This window comes from Stigmatopora argus, chromosome 5, assembly GCF_051989625.1.
Source record: "Stigmatopora argus isolate UIUO_Sarg chromosome 5, RoL_Sarg_1.0, whole genome shotgun sequence".
Taxonomy (NCBI): domain Eukaryota; kingdom Metazoa; phylum Chordata; class Actinopteri; order Syngnathiformes; family Syngnathidae; genus Stigmatopora; species Stigmatopora argus.
In genome coordinates this window covers 13,163,498-13,178,171 of record NC_135391.1, presented here as the reverse complement: position 1 = coordinate 13,178,171, position 14,674 = coordinate 13,163,498, and the positions used below count along the sequence as shown (strand labels likewise).

Genomic DNA, 14,674 nt, shown 5'->3' with positions numbered 1-14,674 from the left:
AAGATATCATGCAGCCAATGACATTTAACCTCAGCCTATCACAGTCTGTAAGCTTCACATTTTCAAGCACAATTAGTCACTTAAATATCTGACACAAGAAGTCAAATAAAGTCCAACTAAAAGTTGAATAGGCTGTTGAACTACAGTGCGATATTTCACATTAAATAAACAAATTCCAACAGATAAGCTAGCTATTTAGTTTCGTGCCAGCATTTGTACATTCTTTACACCTTCCCCCTCACATCATATACGTTTGTAATCTTTGCCAATTGATTCATCATTAAAAGGGTGTTTTAAATTAATATACACAGTTTTAAAAATGAATAAGTTATAAAAAATAAAATAAAAACATGGTGGGCCTGGTGGAGAAGTGGATGATGTGTTGGTCTCACAGCTCTGGGGCTGTGGGTTCGATCCCAGATGTGTCCTCACTGTGTGAAGTTTGCATGTTCTCCCCAGGCTTGCCTGGGTTGTCTCCAGGTGGTCTGCTTTCCTCCCAAATTCCCAAAAGGCTAGTTGAACACTCTAAATTGCCCCTTGGTATAAAGCACATCTTCACTTTTCACTTCTACTTTGTGGTAGTATGCGAACAGATCATCATTTCTCTCTAAAATTGTCTTCCGGGAATCAAATAAGAAAAGAGTTTCTCAACCCAATATCACATCATTATTTCATCTGTGTTGACTGACCGTGGGGAATGATGTTGAAATAACTTGATTATCATGTCATACTGATGACTTTGAAATCTCTGGAGATGAAATAAAGACTCTTTTTCTTACCATGCTACACATTCATTTGTGATTTTTGACGTCAATGTCAAGAGATAGAGTTGTTTTTATTTCAAGTGGGGCCTCCACTGTGCCTGCGACCCTCCCTCCCTTTCGAAAGAAAAACGTCATGATCCAGCCGGCCGAGTAGTAGCGTTTCCCTGCTGAGGTCACAACTCCTCTCCTCCCCTCGCTGCATCTTTCCTCTCCACTCCTCACCCTCCTCTCTCGATGCCTCTCCTCCCCACACGGAGCCATAAAAAGTAAGAGCGAGCGCCAGAGCAGCTCACAAGCGAGACGTTCAACCAAAATCTCATCATCATCAGCATCATCTTTCAATTGTTGGTAAGACCATCTTTTCTTTATGCATGCACATCCTTAATGAATCTTGTTGTTCATTTTTTTTAATGATTATAATTCCTGCATAGAATGTGACCTAATGCGATCTAAAAATCAATAATCTCAGGATTTGCAGTGTGAATCTGTTGTTTTACATAAAGATTTCATTCTGTCTAATGAGTTATCAAATAATTCATCTGAGAAATGTTGATTTACATTTTAATATATGTAGATGTGGGTGAATAAAAATGAAATCTAAAGCATAATATGGACAATATAATCATAATATATCACCCGTGATTTTCCCCATTTGTTTCATTTGGTGAAGGGGATTTTCTGTTAGCATCGTACAAATCATGTTCTGATTTAATATACATGCAAATAGCAAGTTTAAAAAAAAAAATAGTGTCACTGCGCTCTCTTGGACGTTTTTTTCAACAAAATATTTCCACATTTTTTTGTCCAAATATGTATATCCATCCATCTATCAATCTTGACACATGCATGAAAGAAAACCTTATTAAATGATTTTTTTCTGTTCTTTTTATCCAACCTCAACAATGATCTATTTTGTTCCTCAAAAAAAAATCGAACTAATTAATATTACATTACATTGTCACAGCCTCCTAGTGAGTCTAAGTTGAGCCCCCTGCTGAATTCTTTGGTATTCTCTCTGCTGTGTAATCACATTTTAAACAAATATTGCACGCTAAGCCAATGTAGCGCTTCTATCTGCATTCCAGGCACTGTGGTCATTTGCGTTAATGATGTGAGTGACTCACAAAGTCAGCAAGTTAAAACTTTAAGGCACTCTCTATCATGCTATCCTTGCAAAAAAACAACAAAATTCAAACATTCTGTTCTAAACAAGTACAATCAATGCGTTCATCTGTTTTAGTCCAATTCTGGAAGATAGGATGACTCAGGGCGACTCATTCTCTTCATGCTGATCTCAAGGGATTTTTATCCCATGTGGCATTTCTCTCCTTTCTTTCTCCTCACTCTCCCTTTCATCTGTTTCCACGGAGCTATCTTTTCAATTCTTTTTTCTGTACCTGCCACTCCGTGTGGGGGAATGTTTTCCCATTTGGAAGGCCTCCCACTGAGGGAAAGCTTGAAGGCAACAATGCCGCTTTATGTTGAACGGGGCTTTTACAAAGCAGTGAAGCATGAACCAATCCCCTTCCCCTGAGTGAGTGTGAAGAATGAATAATGCCTGATAAGTAGCTTTCTGACATAGAATCTAGTATTGTAGCTTTGTGTTCAGTAACAATGAACAAACTGATGCTTTCGTGAATGCAGGTTGCAAAACATGTTATGATCTGCTGAACAAAAGCAAGTGCAGAGCAGAGAATAAGGCTGTAAATGCAACACAATGCCCACCGTGCAATAGTTTTCCTGTCCTAGTTCCTCATTTAGCAGTTAATGTTTGTACAATCCTCGAATTAGAAAGTACGTTCCTTGGACGTTCTCACCGTTTTAGGATCCTACATTTTATTTTTATTAGTGGAATACAAAAATGTCTCATGTGCAGAATATGTTTGCAAAAAGTTGATGAAGCCTTGCAAAAAGCGATTTGTTAGTCAAGAGAATAGTGTTAAAACACAGCAATTCCAACAAGGCTTTCCATGCGCAAATTGCATAGCTACTGCTGAGCGTCTTTGTCTTATACAACACACGTGTTTGCCCTACAAATGTGGTGATACCGTGACTCACAGTCTGGCGTCTAATCCTTTCAAGATATACATAGTTTCACTTCTTCCACTTCTGTTTGACCTACTAAAGAAACCTCACTATCGTCAAGCTCCATTAACAATGGAACACATTTCAGATTTCCCAAAGAAAGAAAAGACATTTTGCAATAACTGCATTGAATTGAATTGAATGCTTTTATTGTCATTATACAAGTATAATGAGATTTAAAGCCTAACCACAGTGCACAATAACAACAACAAAAACTGAATGCACTCTTTAAGCAGTCACTAAATGGGGGTCCTACTACTAATTCTTGTCTACGAGCTTTGGAAAAACAGTCTTGTAATTGCATTTCGAAGCTGTGAATCGAGTCCAAACGGGGCCTCATGCCTACGAGATATCACCGCGTCCAAAAAAGGGAGTGAGCCACATATGTTCATGTCTGATGCGAGTGTGTTTGTATGTTGCACAGTTTGATATGTGTTTCACAGCCAGTTTTCAAGCAGGAAACATATGTTTTCAGCTGACACGGGTGGGACAGCTAAGCCGCACAGCTGCACAAAAGGAAAACAAAGTGGAAACTATAGATTGTTGACACGTGAGTTTGTGGGGTTCATTTTGGGGGTTTCGAAAAGGGCTGGAAAGCTTTTAAGGGTGGGAGTGGGATTGTTTTAAGAGGCAAGGGAGAAGATCTGATTTAATTAATTGAATTAAATTTATGTGTGGGTGCGTATTGGATTGGATTGGATAACTTTATTCATCCTGTATTTGGGAAATTTCATTGTCACAGTAGCAAGAGGGTGAGAATACAGACACAGGAAAAGACATTTTAGACATAAATAGATAGGTAATAAGTAAATAAATAAATAAATAAATAAATAAATAAATAAATAAATATATACATACAGAAATATATAAGTAAATAAATAAATAAGCGGGTTGCTGAAATATATATATTATATATATATACATATACATAAATATACATACATATATATATAAATATACATATACATACACATAGGTGTACTATACATACGGTTGGTCTTAATGTCTGGACTTGTTAATATGAAAACACACCGCTTTTTTTATGCGCCTGGTCAAGCAGAGAAGGTGGGTCGGCAGACAGAAGAGAAAAAGAAAAACATTCCCAAGATTAAGGGATCAACCATGTATGTTTTGCACCAGCTATATAAACTTGGGGGTTGGGGTACTTCAATGACTTACGGTTGCTATGGCATCCAGAGTAGTGTTTTTATACCGATGACCTTTATGGCTTCTTCATGTACTCGGAAGGTGAAGGAAATATTATATGATGTCTCCCAGGACTGGAAACATGATGAGACCATTTTATATTCCGACTGGAGGAAGTGAGAATCGATTCTTTTTTTTTTCATTTAGTTCAAAAAAATCTCAACAAGCAGCACAACCTGCCCTTGCGTGACTCATGCTGACACACAGTACACATGAGATTTTTCTTTGCTTCTTTCTGTTGAATTAAACTGCGCTGCTGTTCTAAGAATAAGGAGGAAGTTGTATTGGACTGTAGTGTTGGTGTAAAAAGTCTACACAGCCCTGTTTAAATGCGAGATATCAATTAGTGTTAGTTGCTATGAACTGTGATGATCCATTTGGTTATTGGCATTAAAACGCAAACAATAACTGGCAACTGTACAAGTTTTAATTCATTAGAGATTTATATTTGTCATATGCAGGTCATATTTAAGCTCAAGATAAATCGTTTAAAGTTTGTAATATTTTCATTATCCAAACCACTGATCTCCACAAGGGTTTTGGGGGTGATGGAGCCCATCCCAGCCGACAAGGATTTCATCACCTCAATGCTGGACTATTGTAAATATCGGTATTTTATTTTCCCGTAATTGGCTTTCTTATTGATTTGAAAAGTCTTTTAGTAGTAGTTGTTTTTTAAGTGCTTAACCATCTTGCACCTCCATACATGAGCTCATTAAGCCCTACTGTCTTTGAAGTTGTTATCGTTGATATATTGCATTTAATTTACTATTTGTTTGTTTTATATTTGTTTTTATCTTGTGTATAGCACTGTTCTTTTAAATTGGCTTTATAAATAAACTTTGACTTGACCTGAGTAACATTGGCAAAGCATAGTGTTGTGTTTTGGAGATTAAGCAAACTGTAGTAAAAATTGCAACCAACTTTTCAGAGTGATGCAAATATGATCACGAATAAAATCCTAAATTGAAAAGTCGCAACTCATCCGACTATCCTGACTTTTATGACTTCCTGTGTGATTCAAATCCACACTTCCCCGACTTGTCCCACCCTTTCCTCCCAGTATCCCCCTTGGACACAGGCGTAGGTATGCGGGAAGGAAGAAACAAAGGAAACGCTAAATTTGAGTTACAATTGTCCAAATATTATTCCTGCAATTGTTGCCTCGCTTTTAATTCCACAGAATTGGTTCAACGAGGGCCCTTGCGCTCTATTAGTCAACTTCCTGATTGATTTTTTATCCATCCACGTATGACTCTTAAAAAAGTGGACTATCTAATGCACTTCCATTTTGTGTTTGCAGAGAACAGAAGAGTTCCAAAAACTCTCAACACCATGAGCAGAATATTTTTATTGGTCCTATCTGCTCTATACTGCTACCTAGCAGACAGTGTAAGTATTTCAACAACACAGTATTGGTTAGTTTTCATTTAAAAGTCTTAGCTGCCGATAGACAAACAACCCATTTTGAACAGGGGGACCTATACTAGCCTTGAACCCAATGCTAACCACTAAAAAAATGATTCTGCAATATATTACTTTTTACTTTGCACGATTCTTGTATCGATTCAAAATCCCTCTGAATTAATCTTTTCCGTTTTCATGGAAATATTTTTTTTTATGTCAACACACTCGTAACATAACATAAACAAATGTAAATGAACTTGGATTACGGTGCAGACCCACTCAAAAATAAGTTTAATCTAACCTTACACTAAACTTAATTCTAATTTAGTTTGACATTTTTATACCTTTCTTCTCCAGGGTTGGCTCTATTTGCCCCGCCTCCACCCTGACTTTCAGATGCAACCTATTGGGAGGCTGTTTGCTTTTGTATTCCCTTCAAAATATTCAGAAAATTATGCACACAAATGTCCTCACAATAGGATAACACACGGCCACTTGCCAACGAGAAGTAGTATATACGCTATTCGCACTGACTAACGGGGAAAAAAAACACTGAAAAAATGCAACGCTCCGCCCAGTGCTCGTAGATTACAAAGAGGGAGTTGCGACCAGAAAGACAGTGGCCATGATGTTGTTATGAGCAGCCTCTCGCGTCCGCTGTCTGCTCGTATGTCAAAATTTGTCTCGTATCTCAAGATAAATATTTTCCCGAAACTTTACTCGTATCTCAAATTGCTCGTATGTCGGGGCACTCGTATGTCGAGGTACCACTGTACTTCCTTTCAGATATTTTTTTTCATATTTAGAATCCTTCAAATAAGCAGGTTTGCATTAAAGCTGGTTTGCACAGCAGCAGGCCTGCAGTAAAAATTGAGAAAATACTATAATGAAGGCCGTGTTTAATGAGGTTTCAGAAATAAATTGATATGTATGTAATACTATGTAATACAACTAATATGTCCATTTTGATGATTTTTTTTCCACCAAAGTGTATTACCAGGATTAATCGGGATCAAATCGAATCGTGATACAAATCGACCTGCAAGATATGAGTCAATACACACCAACATTTGTACATTTTTGTGCTTTTGCAGGCCGAGCTGCACCGCTCCAAGAGAGGAACTCGCTTCTACCTAGGTGAGCCTGAGCAGAAGACGTCCAGGAGGGCACTTTTCATTATTCATATCCAGAAGTCTTCACCTTCCTTTGACACCTCTCGTGAGCCCCGCCATTCTTTTTCTTTTTCGCCTTTTCTCATAACATTATCACCCTTAGTTTCTCTCACGTAACAATCCCGAATTTCAACCTTCCAATCACATTGGTTGATTGTTTGCATATACTGTATGTTTATGTTTTCTCAGTACGTTGTGTGGATGGTGTGACATCGGCCGTGCGTAGTTATGGGGACACTTGGCTGCGATGGAGGGGACAGCGTGTGGAGTTTTGCCGTTGTGCGTTAAGAGGACGAGAACTTTGTTACACTGTGCCTGTTATCAGTGAGTGTAACGCACTATCATCACCAGAATACTTTCACATCACATCATGCAAAAACTTTTACAGCATCTATGACAGTGTGTTTATTTACAGGGAAAAATATAAGGGGAAAGAGGAAACATTTTAGTTCTAATATTTCAATATTTAAAATAAAATCAGATTAAAAGAACTGGATCAAAAGCCCTAAGTATTCAATTTGTTATAGATCTAACACAGGTGTTAAAAAATGCTTTTTGAACTAAAACCAACACAAATTGCAAAAATAAATTTTCCGATGAAAAAAGTTACAATTCTTGATTTAAAAGGGAGATAAACAGAAAATCTTCCCTTTATCTATAATCTTCATTTGAACTTGATCATAAAATAGAAAATCGTCACTAAGGGTTTACTTTCTGGGGCCACACAAAATTTGGCCCCCGGGCCGCCACTTTGACACCAGTGATCTATGAGGTCAGAGGTCAAGATGGATCAGACGTCTAACCCCGTCAATAACAACCAATGAGTTAAATGAGTGCCTTGTAAAAAATAAATGGTGCAGAAAATGATTAAATAGCACTTTTAGCAAGGTGAAAACTTTGCACTCAAAAAGTCATACAAAGTAAATATACGCACCTTTGAACAAAACACAGTATGTAATAACTCAAATTACAGGTTATTTTATTTTATTTTTATGGTGAAAATTACTTCATGTGATAATATAGTGACCAAATAAGATGCAATTTTATACTTTGTAAACATGTTTCATGTGTGTAAATGACTAAAATAGTCCCTAAACGGAGGAGGCGTCCACAACAAAGTAAAAGATGGAGAAACACAAAAAAAACCTGACTTTTCTGTAAGCGATTTTAGCAAAATAGCCTACTAATGGTTGTTCCTGTCTCTTTTTCTTTGACTTCACAACTAACCTTTTGCAAGCATCATATTATTTTTTTAAAGTTGCCTCGCTCGTCTTTGCTGTGAACTTTTCCAAGTTTAGTCTGACACTGTGTGGTCCCATTGCGCTCCATCGTTGACGAATTCGGTGACTTATGGTCGGTCGCTATTCCCTCAGACAATTCCTAACCACAATCCGGCCAGCCAACTTGTGAGCTCAGGCTGCAGGCGCTGAGCCCGCGGCGGGTATTATGCTCCACTTAGACCTCTTACAATAATAAATAGACAACCGGACTGGCAATTGTATGAAACTATTTTTCCGCCATGGCCGTGAAGTGATGATAAACCAAGTGTAATAATGTTTTAATCCACTGTATCATCATCATAACATTAATGCCGTGTATAATTTCAACGATACGTTGAAATGAAAATGCATTGACGTCTTTTGTTGTCCTATGTTACGACATTCCTACATTACAGGTGTTGTATCCGATTACATATTAGAGTATATTTTGGATTACTTTTTATGTAGCCGTATCCGGTCCATCTAACTTTTCTTTCACTTCCAGATTGCTACATTTCTCAATGCTACAATGGAGGGACGTGCAAGGAGGCTTTGTACTCTTCGGACTACATTTGCCAGTGCCCTCCAGGTTTCAGTGGCTCCCAGTGTGAAATTAGTAAGTGTACTTGAGTAAAAAAGACATATGCAAATACTTAAAAATACATATTTATACAGTAGGAGACACGGGGGCGGTGGATTTAGTGATTTGAAGTGAAACTGATAGTTTGGTAAACTTGTTAGCATGTTCTTTATGCTATCGGAATAACTCCTAATATGTGACGTCGTTACTGACATTACCAGGCATGACAGTCATATAACTTTAGTATACCGTACACTTATTCAGCCAGTTGTTCTCTATTTATTTTTATTTTAAATTACCTTTCAAGGTTACATGTAAGTTTTTGGTGTTGGATTTTGACAAATAAATTTCCCCAAAAATGCGACTTATACTCCAGTGCGATTTATATATGTTTTTTTCCTTCTTAATTATGCATTTTTTGGGCTGGTGCGACTTATACTCAGGTATAACTTATAGTCCAGAAAATACTGTAAATTGCTGGTTGCCAGATTATGTTAAATTCATTGTAGACATTTACGGCTTCTATTGCATTGAAATGAAATAAATAAATAAACAAATCATGCGACAGCTTGAGTCCCAGGAAAAAAGTCAAAAACAAATCTTAATGATAAATGAAGTTGTTTTCGCAACGAGGTGCTGTCATGCTGGAACAGAAATTGCCCGTCCCAAAAATTGTCCCCACAAAGTTGAACGCAATCAAATGTCGAAAATCTACCCGACCTCTCATGAATGACTTATAACGTGAAAATAATGACGTTTAGATTCATGAATGTAAAAACAAACATCAATAACCACACATCGAGCTTTAATGTATGAAGGTTATTATTTCTGATGAATTGTTTCTGAGACAGTTAGACAACCGCGCCCTCTCAGTGGAATAATTACGTACACTCCTACATCATGTAGACAGGGATGACCTTAATGAAGGTCTAACTCCATAAATAGAATAATTTTTGTTTGTAATTCCAATTGTCAGAATCCAGTAAGGAAACCTTGCAGGTTTAATACCTAAAAAAATGGTTGCCGTTAATCGATTACTGCCAACCCTCCTAGTTCAAATAGCTTGGCTGTTCATGGTCATCAATGGAGCTGAATGAGTTAAGATGGCAACAGGCAGTCTGTTTACACTGGAAACGTCCACAATCGAGTTTCATTTGTCACTGCAATAAGGAAGTCATGTCAGTGTGATAACATTTGGATGCTGTGAAGAAATGTTCTTTAACAGGAAATAGGCTTCATTAGTGAGATATTAGTGCAGAGGATAACAGATGGCATCTCTAATCACTGAGTTATTATGTTTCCAGACACCAAAGAGAAGTGCGTTGTGGGAAACGGGGATGCCTATCGTGGCACGTGGAGTATCAGCAAGTCAGGAGCAGAGTGCATCAACTGGAACGCCACGGCGCTCAGGGGAAAGAAGTTCACTGCCAGAAGAATGGACGCCAGCAGCCTTGGACTGGGCAATCATAACTTTTGCAGGTTTGTGAGCAGCAGATAAAGCAAGAAAGGGTTATTTGATATACTATTACATTTGCAAGATTTTGTGGCTCTTTCACCCAAAAACTAAAAAACAAAACAAAAACAGTCAGTGAAAAGAAAATAATTTGGACATGGGAACCTCAGTACATTTTTTTGGACAGGAAAATCCATCAAAGGAAATATAGCGTTAATTCATTGAGAGCCTCAGACGGCAATAGACGTCTAGTCCATTTGAACTGATAAGAATGTTAGTAAATGATCATGTTTCAGTGCTATGAAAGGCGACAGATGTCCAATCCTTTTTAACTGGTAGGATGAATGATCACTGCCAAGCCTCCCGGTTAAAATGGGTTGGACGCCAGTTGCAAGTCAAAAGACAGACGCGAATGTGATAGATTTATTGAAGCTATCCTTTAAAATGTTTTTTTTTTTAACAACACCACCTATTGTTGTTTCGGGTCGTGGGGTGCTGGAACCCATAAGAGCTGACTTTGGCTGGAAAGGCAGACCACACCCTAAACTGGTCGCCTGTCAGTCAGTCGTAGGGCACACACAGACGGATAACCACACTGCCACCGAGCGGATATCGAACCCAAACAGCCCCCACCAAAGTAGGGTGAAAGAACCACTGCCCCTCAAAAATATATTTATTTAAAAAAAAATTCTAATGTATTTAAAAAGTATTTAAAACTGCTTCTCAGTATTAAGAAAAAAATAGTAAAGATTAATTATTAAAATTCCATAAGTGAAACTCAAATTAAAACCCAATATATGCTTTAAAATACTCAACCGAAATTTCATATTAAAATCCCTTTTTTTATACGATGTTTTACACCTTTTTCTTGACTATTTGCATTCTAGGTTCTGTTAATTCACAATCATCACAACAAATAACATTTCAAAATATTTCACTTGATAGTGCTGGGATGCACTCTTCACATTTTTACTTGCAGAGTTCCATCTGATAAGTCATATAATCATACATATGATCAACATATCAAGACATTTTTTTAACCTAGGTCTACAATGTCTTCTGTGTCTGTCCTGCAACCAATAAATTTCCCGAATACATGATGAAATAAAGTTCTAATCTAATCTAATCTAACATATAATCACATAAAACATATCATTTTTCTCCTCTTAGAAACCCTCAACAAGACAGTGCTCCTTGGTGTTACACTTACAAAGGCACTCAAATCAACTGGGAGTTCTGTTCCTTGCCCAAGTGTGAAGATGGTAAAACCTCATATTCTAAGACTGAAATGTGGAGCAGACAAGAATATCATTTAACCCAAGTGATTTGCACCAGATAAATACGAAGAATGCGTGAGAGGGATTGGTCTGACCTATCGGGGGACCGAGTCCGTCACTAAGAGTGGCGCCCGCTGTCTCCCGTGGGACTCCCCGGCCGTCAAGCACATGCACAACAACGCGTGGAGTTCCAACGCTGCCGAAGTGGGCCTGGGCAGCCACGGCTACTGCAGGTACGAAAGCCGGGATGGCCACGACGTGAACTATCTGGCTTCAGATCGCAACAGTTTTTGATCTGACAGGAATCCTGATGGCGATGAAGGCCCGTGGTGTCACACCTACAAGAACCTGCAGTTAACCTGGGAATTCTGTGATGTACCTAAATGCAGTGAGTTTTTGTGAACTTGTGAGCCTGCTGGTTAAAAAAACGATGGCTTTTTAAAATGTATTTATTTACTATTTTGATGTATGAACTCATTGGCTGCCATTAACGAGACATCTTTTAGACATCTATCGAAACCTTCATTCGTTTTGAACACTGCTTATCCTTGTCATGGGTTCTCGAGCCCAATCCCAGCTGACTTTGGGCCAAAGGCAGACTACACCCTAGACTGGTCGCCAGTCAGTCATTGGCCACACATAGAGACCTTCTGCACCTATTGCCATCAATGGGAGTGAAACATGATCACTTGATGCCGGCCTTCCATAGTTGAAATCAATTTGTTGTCTATAACTGTCAATGGCAGTTAAGGGAGAATACTTGGGTGTATATTTTAAAATCTCATCTCATTTTCTGAACCGCTATATCCTCATTAGGGTCGCGGGGTGTGCTGGAGCCTATCCCAGACAACTACCGGCACCAGGCGGGGGACACCCTGAATCGGTGGCCAGCCAATCGCAGGGCACAAGGAGAGGGATAACTATTCACGCTCACACTCATACCTAGGGGCAATTTAGAGTGTCCAATCAGCCTATAGCATGGATGTTTTCGGAATGTGGGAGAAAACCGGGGTACCCAGGGAAAACCCACGCAAGCTTGGGGAGAACATGCTAACTTAGTGAGGGCTAACCAGGGATCGAATTCTTGACTCCAGGACTGTGAGTGAAAATAAGACGTAGTATGGTAGCTTTTTTTCCGATTGAAATTCTGATCATTTCAATACATCCCCTTCTGCTGGTCGATTTATGACAAGCGTGACAACAAACCATGAGACAAGCGACACCATCCTCTTTGAACTTACTATTGGTTTCTCTTTTTGAAATTGCTGGCATTGTTCCCCACTTTTTCAGCGACACGTCTAAGTTCCCGTCCAGCCATCACCCCCGTGGGCCCTCGAGGCCCCTTAACCACCAATGACAACCGAGGTATGACGTCAGTACGACTCTGTGGTCAGGTTGCGTTGTTTGAAATACCATCTCACAAAGCTTCCGTCCCGTCTTCAGGGTCATGCGGCCAACGTTTGGACAACACCCTGAACCGGCCAGCTTTCCGCATGTTCGGCGGTCGGGGGAGCGACATTACGGAGCAGCCCTGGCAAGCCGCCATCAATGTTTATCAGGCTCGTCTGCGCAAACACTTTCACCGCTGTGGAGGGATTCTCATCGACTCCTGTTGGGTCCTGTCTGCCGCACACTGTTTCGGAGCCATGTAAGTATGACTACGCGCCTTTCTGACACGTGCCCTTTAGCACGCGTGACGGTAACAGGTGTTTTCATTGGCGCAGGGATAAGCCCTCAAGGTTGCAGGTCATTCTGGGCAGGACGTTTCGCAAACAGAATTCAAGCAGTGAGCAGATTTTCAACATTGACAACTACTGGATCCATGAGAAGTTTAACAATGAGACGTTTGACAATGACATAGGTGGGTACATTTATCAATGAGGGTATCTCATCGGTGCGGGAGAGACGGCGGCCAATGATTTCGGTCGTAATGGCATTTATTCAGAATCATTAAAATTTCACTTGAAGCAATAGAAATTATAAATGAGTATTTTTACAATTTTATTGCTGAAACTTTTCGGATATGTGATTCAAACAATATTATGGTTGAAATGATGGCGACCTTCAGTATTTTTTTTTAGTTTGTGCTAAACTAATTGATGTGTCAATCCAGATTGATTAATTGCACATACTGTATTTTCTGGACTATAATTCACATTTTTTTTCATAGTTTGGCCGACTAATACGCATGTGCAACTTCTCATCTCATCTCATTTTTTGAACCGCTTTACCTCATTATGGTCGCGGGGGGTGCTGGAGCCAATCCCAGCTGTCTCCGGGCCAGAGGCGGGGTACACCCTGAATCGTTGGCCAGCCGATTGCAGGGCACAAGGAGACAAAGGACAACCATGCACACTCACACCCATACCTAGGGGCAATTTTCTAGTGTCCAATCAGCCTACCATGCATGTCTTTGGAATGTGGGAGGAAACCGGAGTACCCGGAGGAAACCTACGCAGGCCTGGGGAGAACATGCAAACTCCACACAGATGGACATGACCTGGTTTTGAACCCATGACCATATAGCTGCGAGGCCGACGCGCTAACCACTCGCTCCACCTGGCCGCCCGAAAGCGCCTTATTTTTTTAAAAATTGGGCTATAGTTATTCCAAAAAATGTCAATGTTACATTAACAGATCACAGATATAGTCCGTTGTTTCCATGTAACTATTTTTACTTCAATTTTTGTTTGTTCTTGGTTTCTGATCAAATAAAAAACATGCAACATTTTCCACAGCTCTGTTGAAGCTCAAATCAGACATCGGCGCGTGTGCCATCAACTCTCCAGAGGTTCTCCCCGCTTGTCTTCCCGAATCGGGCCTCGTTCTGGCCGACTGGACCGAGTGTGAAATCTCGGGCTACGGGAAAGACTCAGAATGTACGCAAACCCTTCTCCCACATTCACTTGAGTGTGGCACGCTGATAAACAACTCACAATGTGTCTTCCACAGTTTCTGCTCATTATTCTGAGCGTGTCAAGAGGGGTTTCGTTCGCCTGTGGCCCAGAGAGCGTTGTGTCCCTGATGTGCTTTCTGGGCGTCCGGTCACTCCTAACATGCTGTGCGCTGGAGACACCAGAGGCCTGGATGATGCCTGCAAGGTGAGACGCCGTTACAAGTCGAAATGCTTTTCTGCTGCAAAATTGACTTGGATCTGGTGATTCTCAACATTTTTTTGAATGGCGTTTCAGGGAGACTCCGGTGGGCCTCTGGTCTGCCGCAACAATGACAAAATGACACTAATGGGCGTCATCAGCTGGGGTGACGGGTGCGGGCAGAGAGATAAACCTGGCGTGTACACGCGTGTCACTCGTTACATCAACTGGATCCAAGGCAAAATGGCGGACAACGCGGTCTGAGGATGATGGCGTGCGTTGTTTTTAAATGCAAATGGTAACTGATGAAAGCAGTACTGTTCCGAGAATTTGAAGGACGAGCTCACCGTGGCTCCCTGATCTTCACTTCCTGCTT

At 39.9% G+C, this 14,674-nt stretch overlaps 1 protein-coding gene across 1 annotated transcript; it reads left to right on the top strand.

Moving 5' to 3' along the window:
• Positions 1-992: 992 nt before the first annotated feature.
• plat (plasminogen activator, tissue) lies at positions 993-14,562 on the top strand. The gene is made up of 15 exons (XM_077600887.1): positions 993-1,112; positions 5,359-5,447; positions 6,557-6,680; positions 6,824-6,958; positions 8,399-8,509; positions 9,778-9,952; positions 11,097-11,188; positions 11,262-11,436; positions 11,506-11,591; positions 12,494-12,568; positions 12,647-12,851; positions 12,928-13,064; positions 13,942-14,082; positions 14,156-14,304; positions 14,395-14,562. Exons 2-15 carry the CDS (start codon positions 5,391-5,393, stop codon positions 14,560-14,562), a joined length of 1,830 nt encoding a protein of 609 aa, XP_077457013.1. The 5' UTR covers positions 993-1,112; positions 5,359-5,390.
• The last annotated feature ends 112 nt before the right edge of the window (positions 14,563-14,674 follow it).

Excerpts from the sequence above, each read along its gene's own strand:
- plat (XM_077600887.1), top strand. The coding sequence starts at position 5,391 with ATGAGCAGAATATTTTTATTGGTCCTATCTGCTCTATACTGCTACCTA. Across the intron at positions 12,569-12,646 it reads AACCACCAATGACAACCGAG|GGTCATGCGGCCAACGTTTG; the intron begins GTATGACGTCAG and ends TCCCGTCTTCAG. Across the intron at positions 14,305-14,394 it reads GCCTGGATGATGCCTGCAAG|GGAGACTCCGGTGGGCCTCT; the intron begins GTGAGACGCCGT and ends ATGGCGTTTCAG.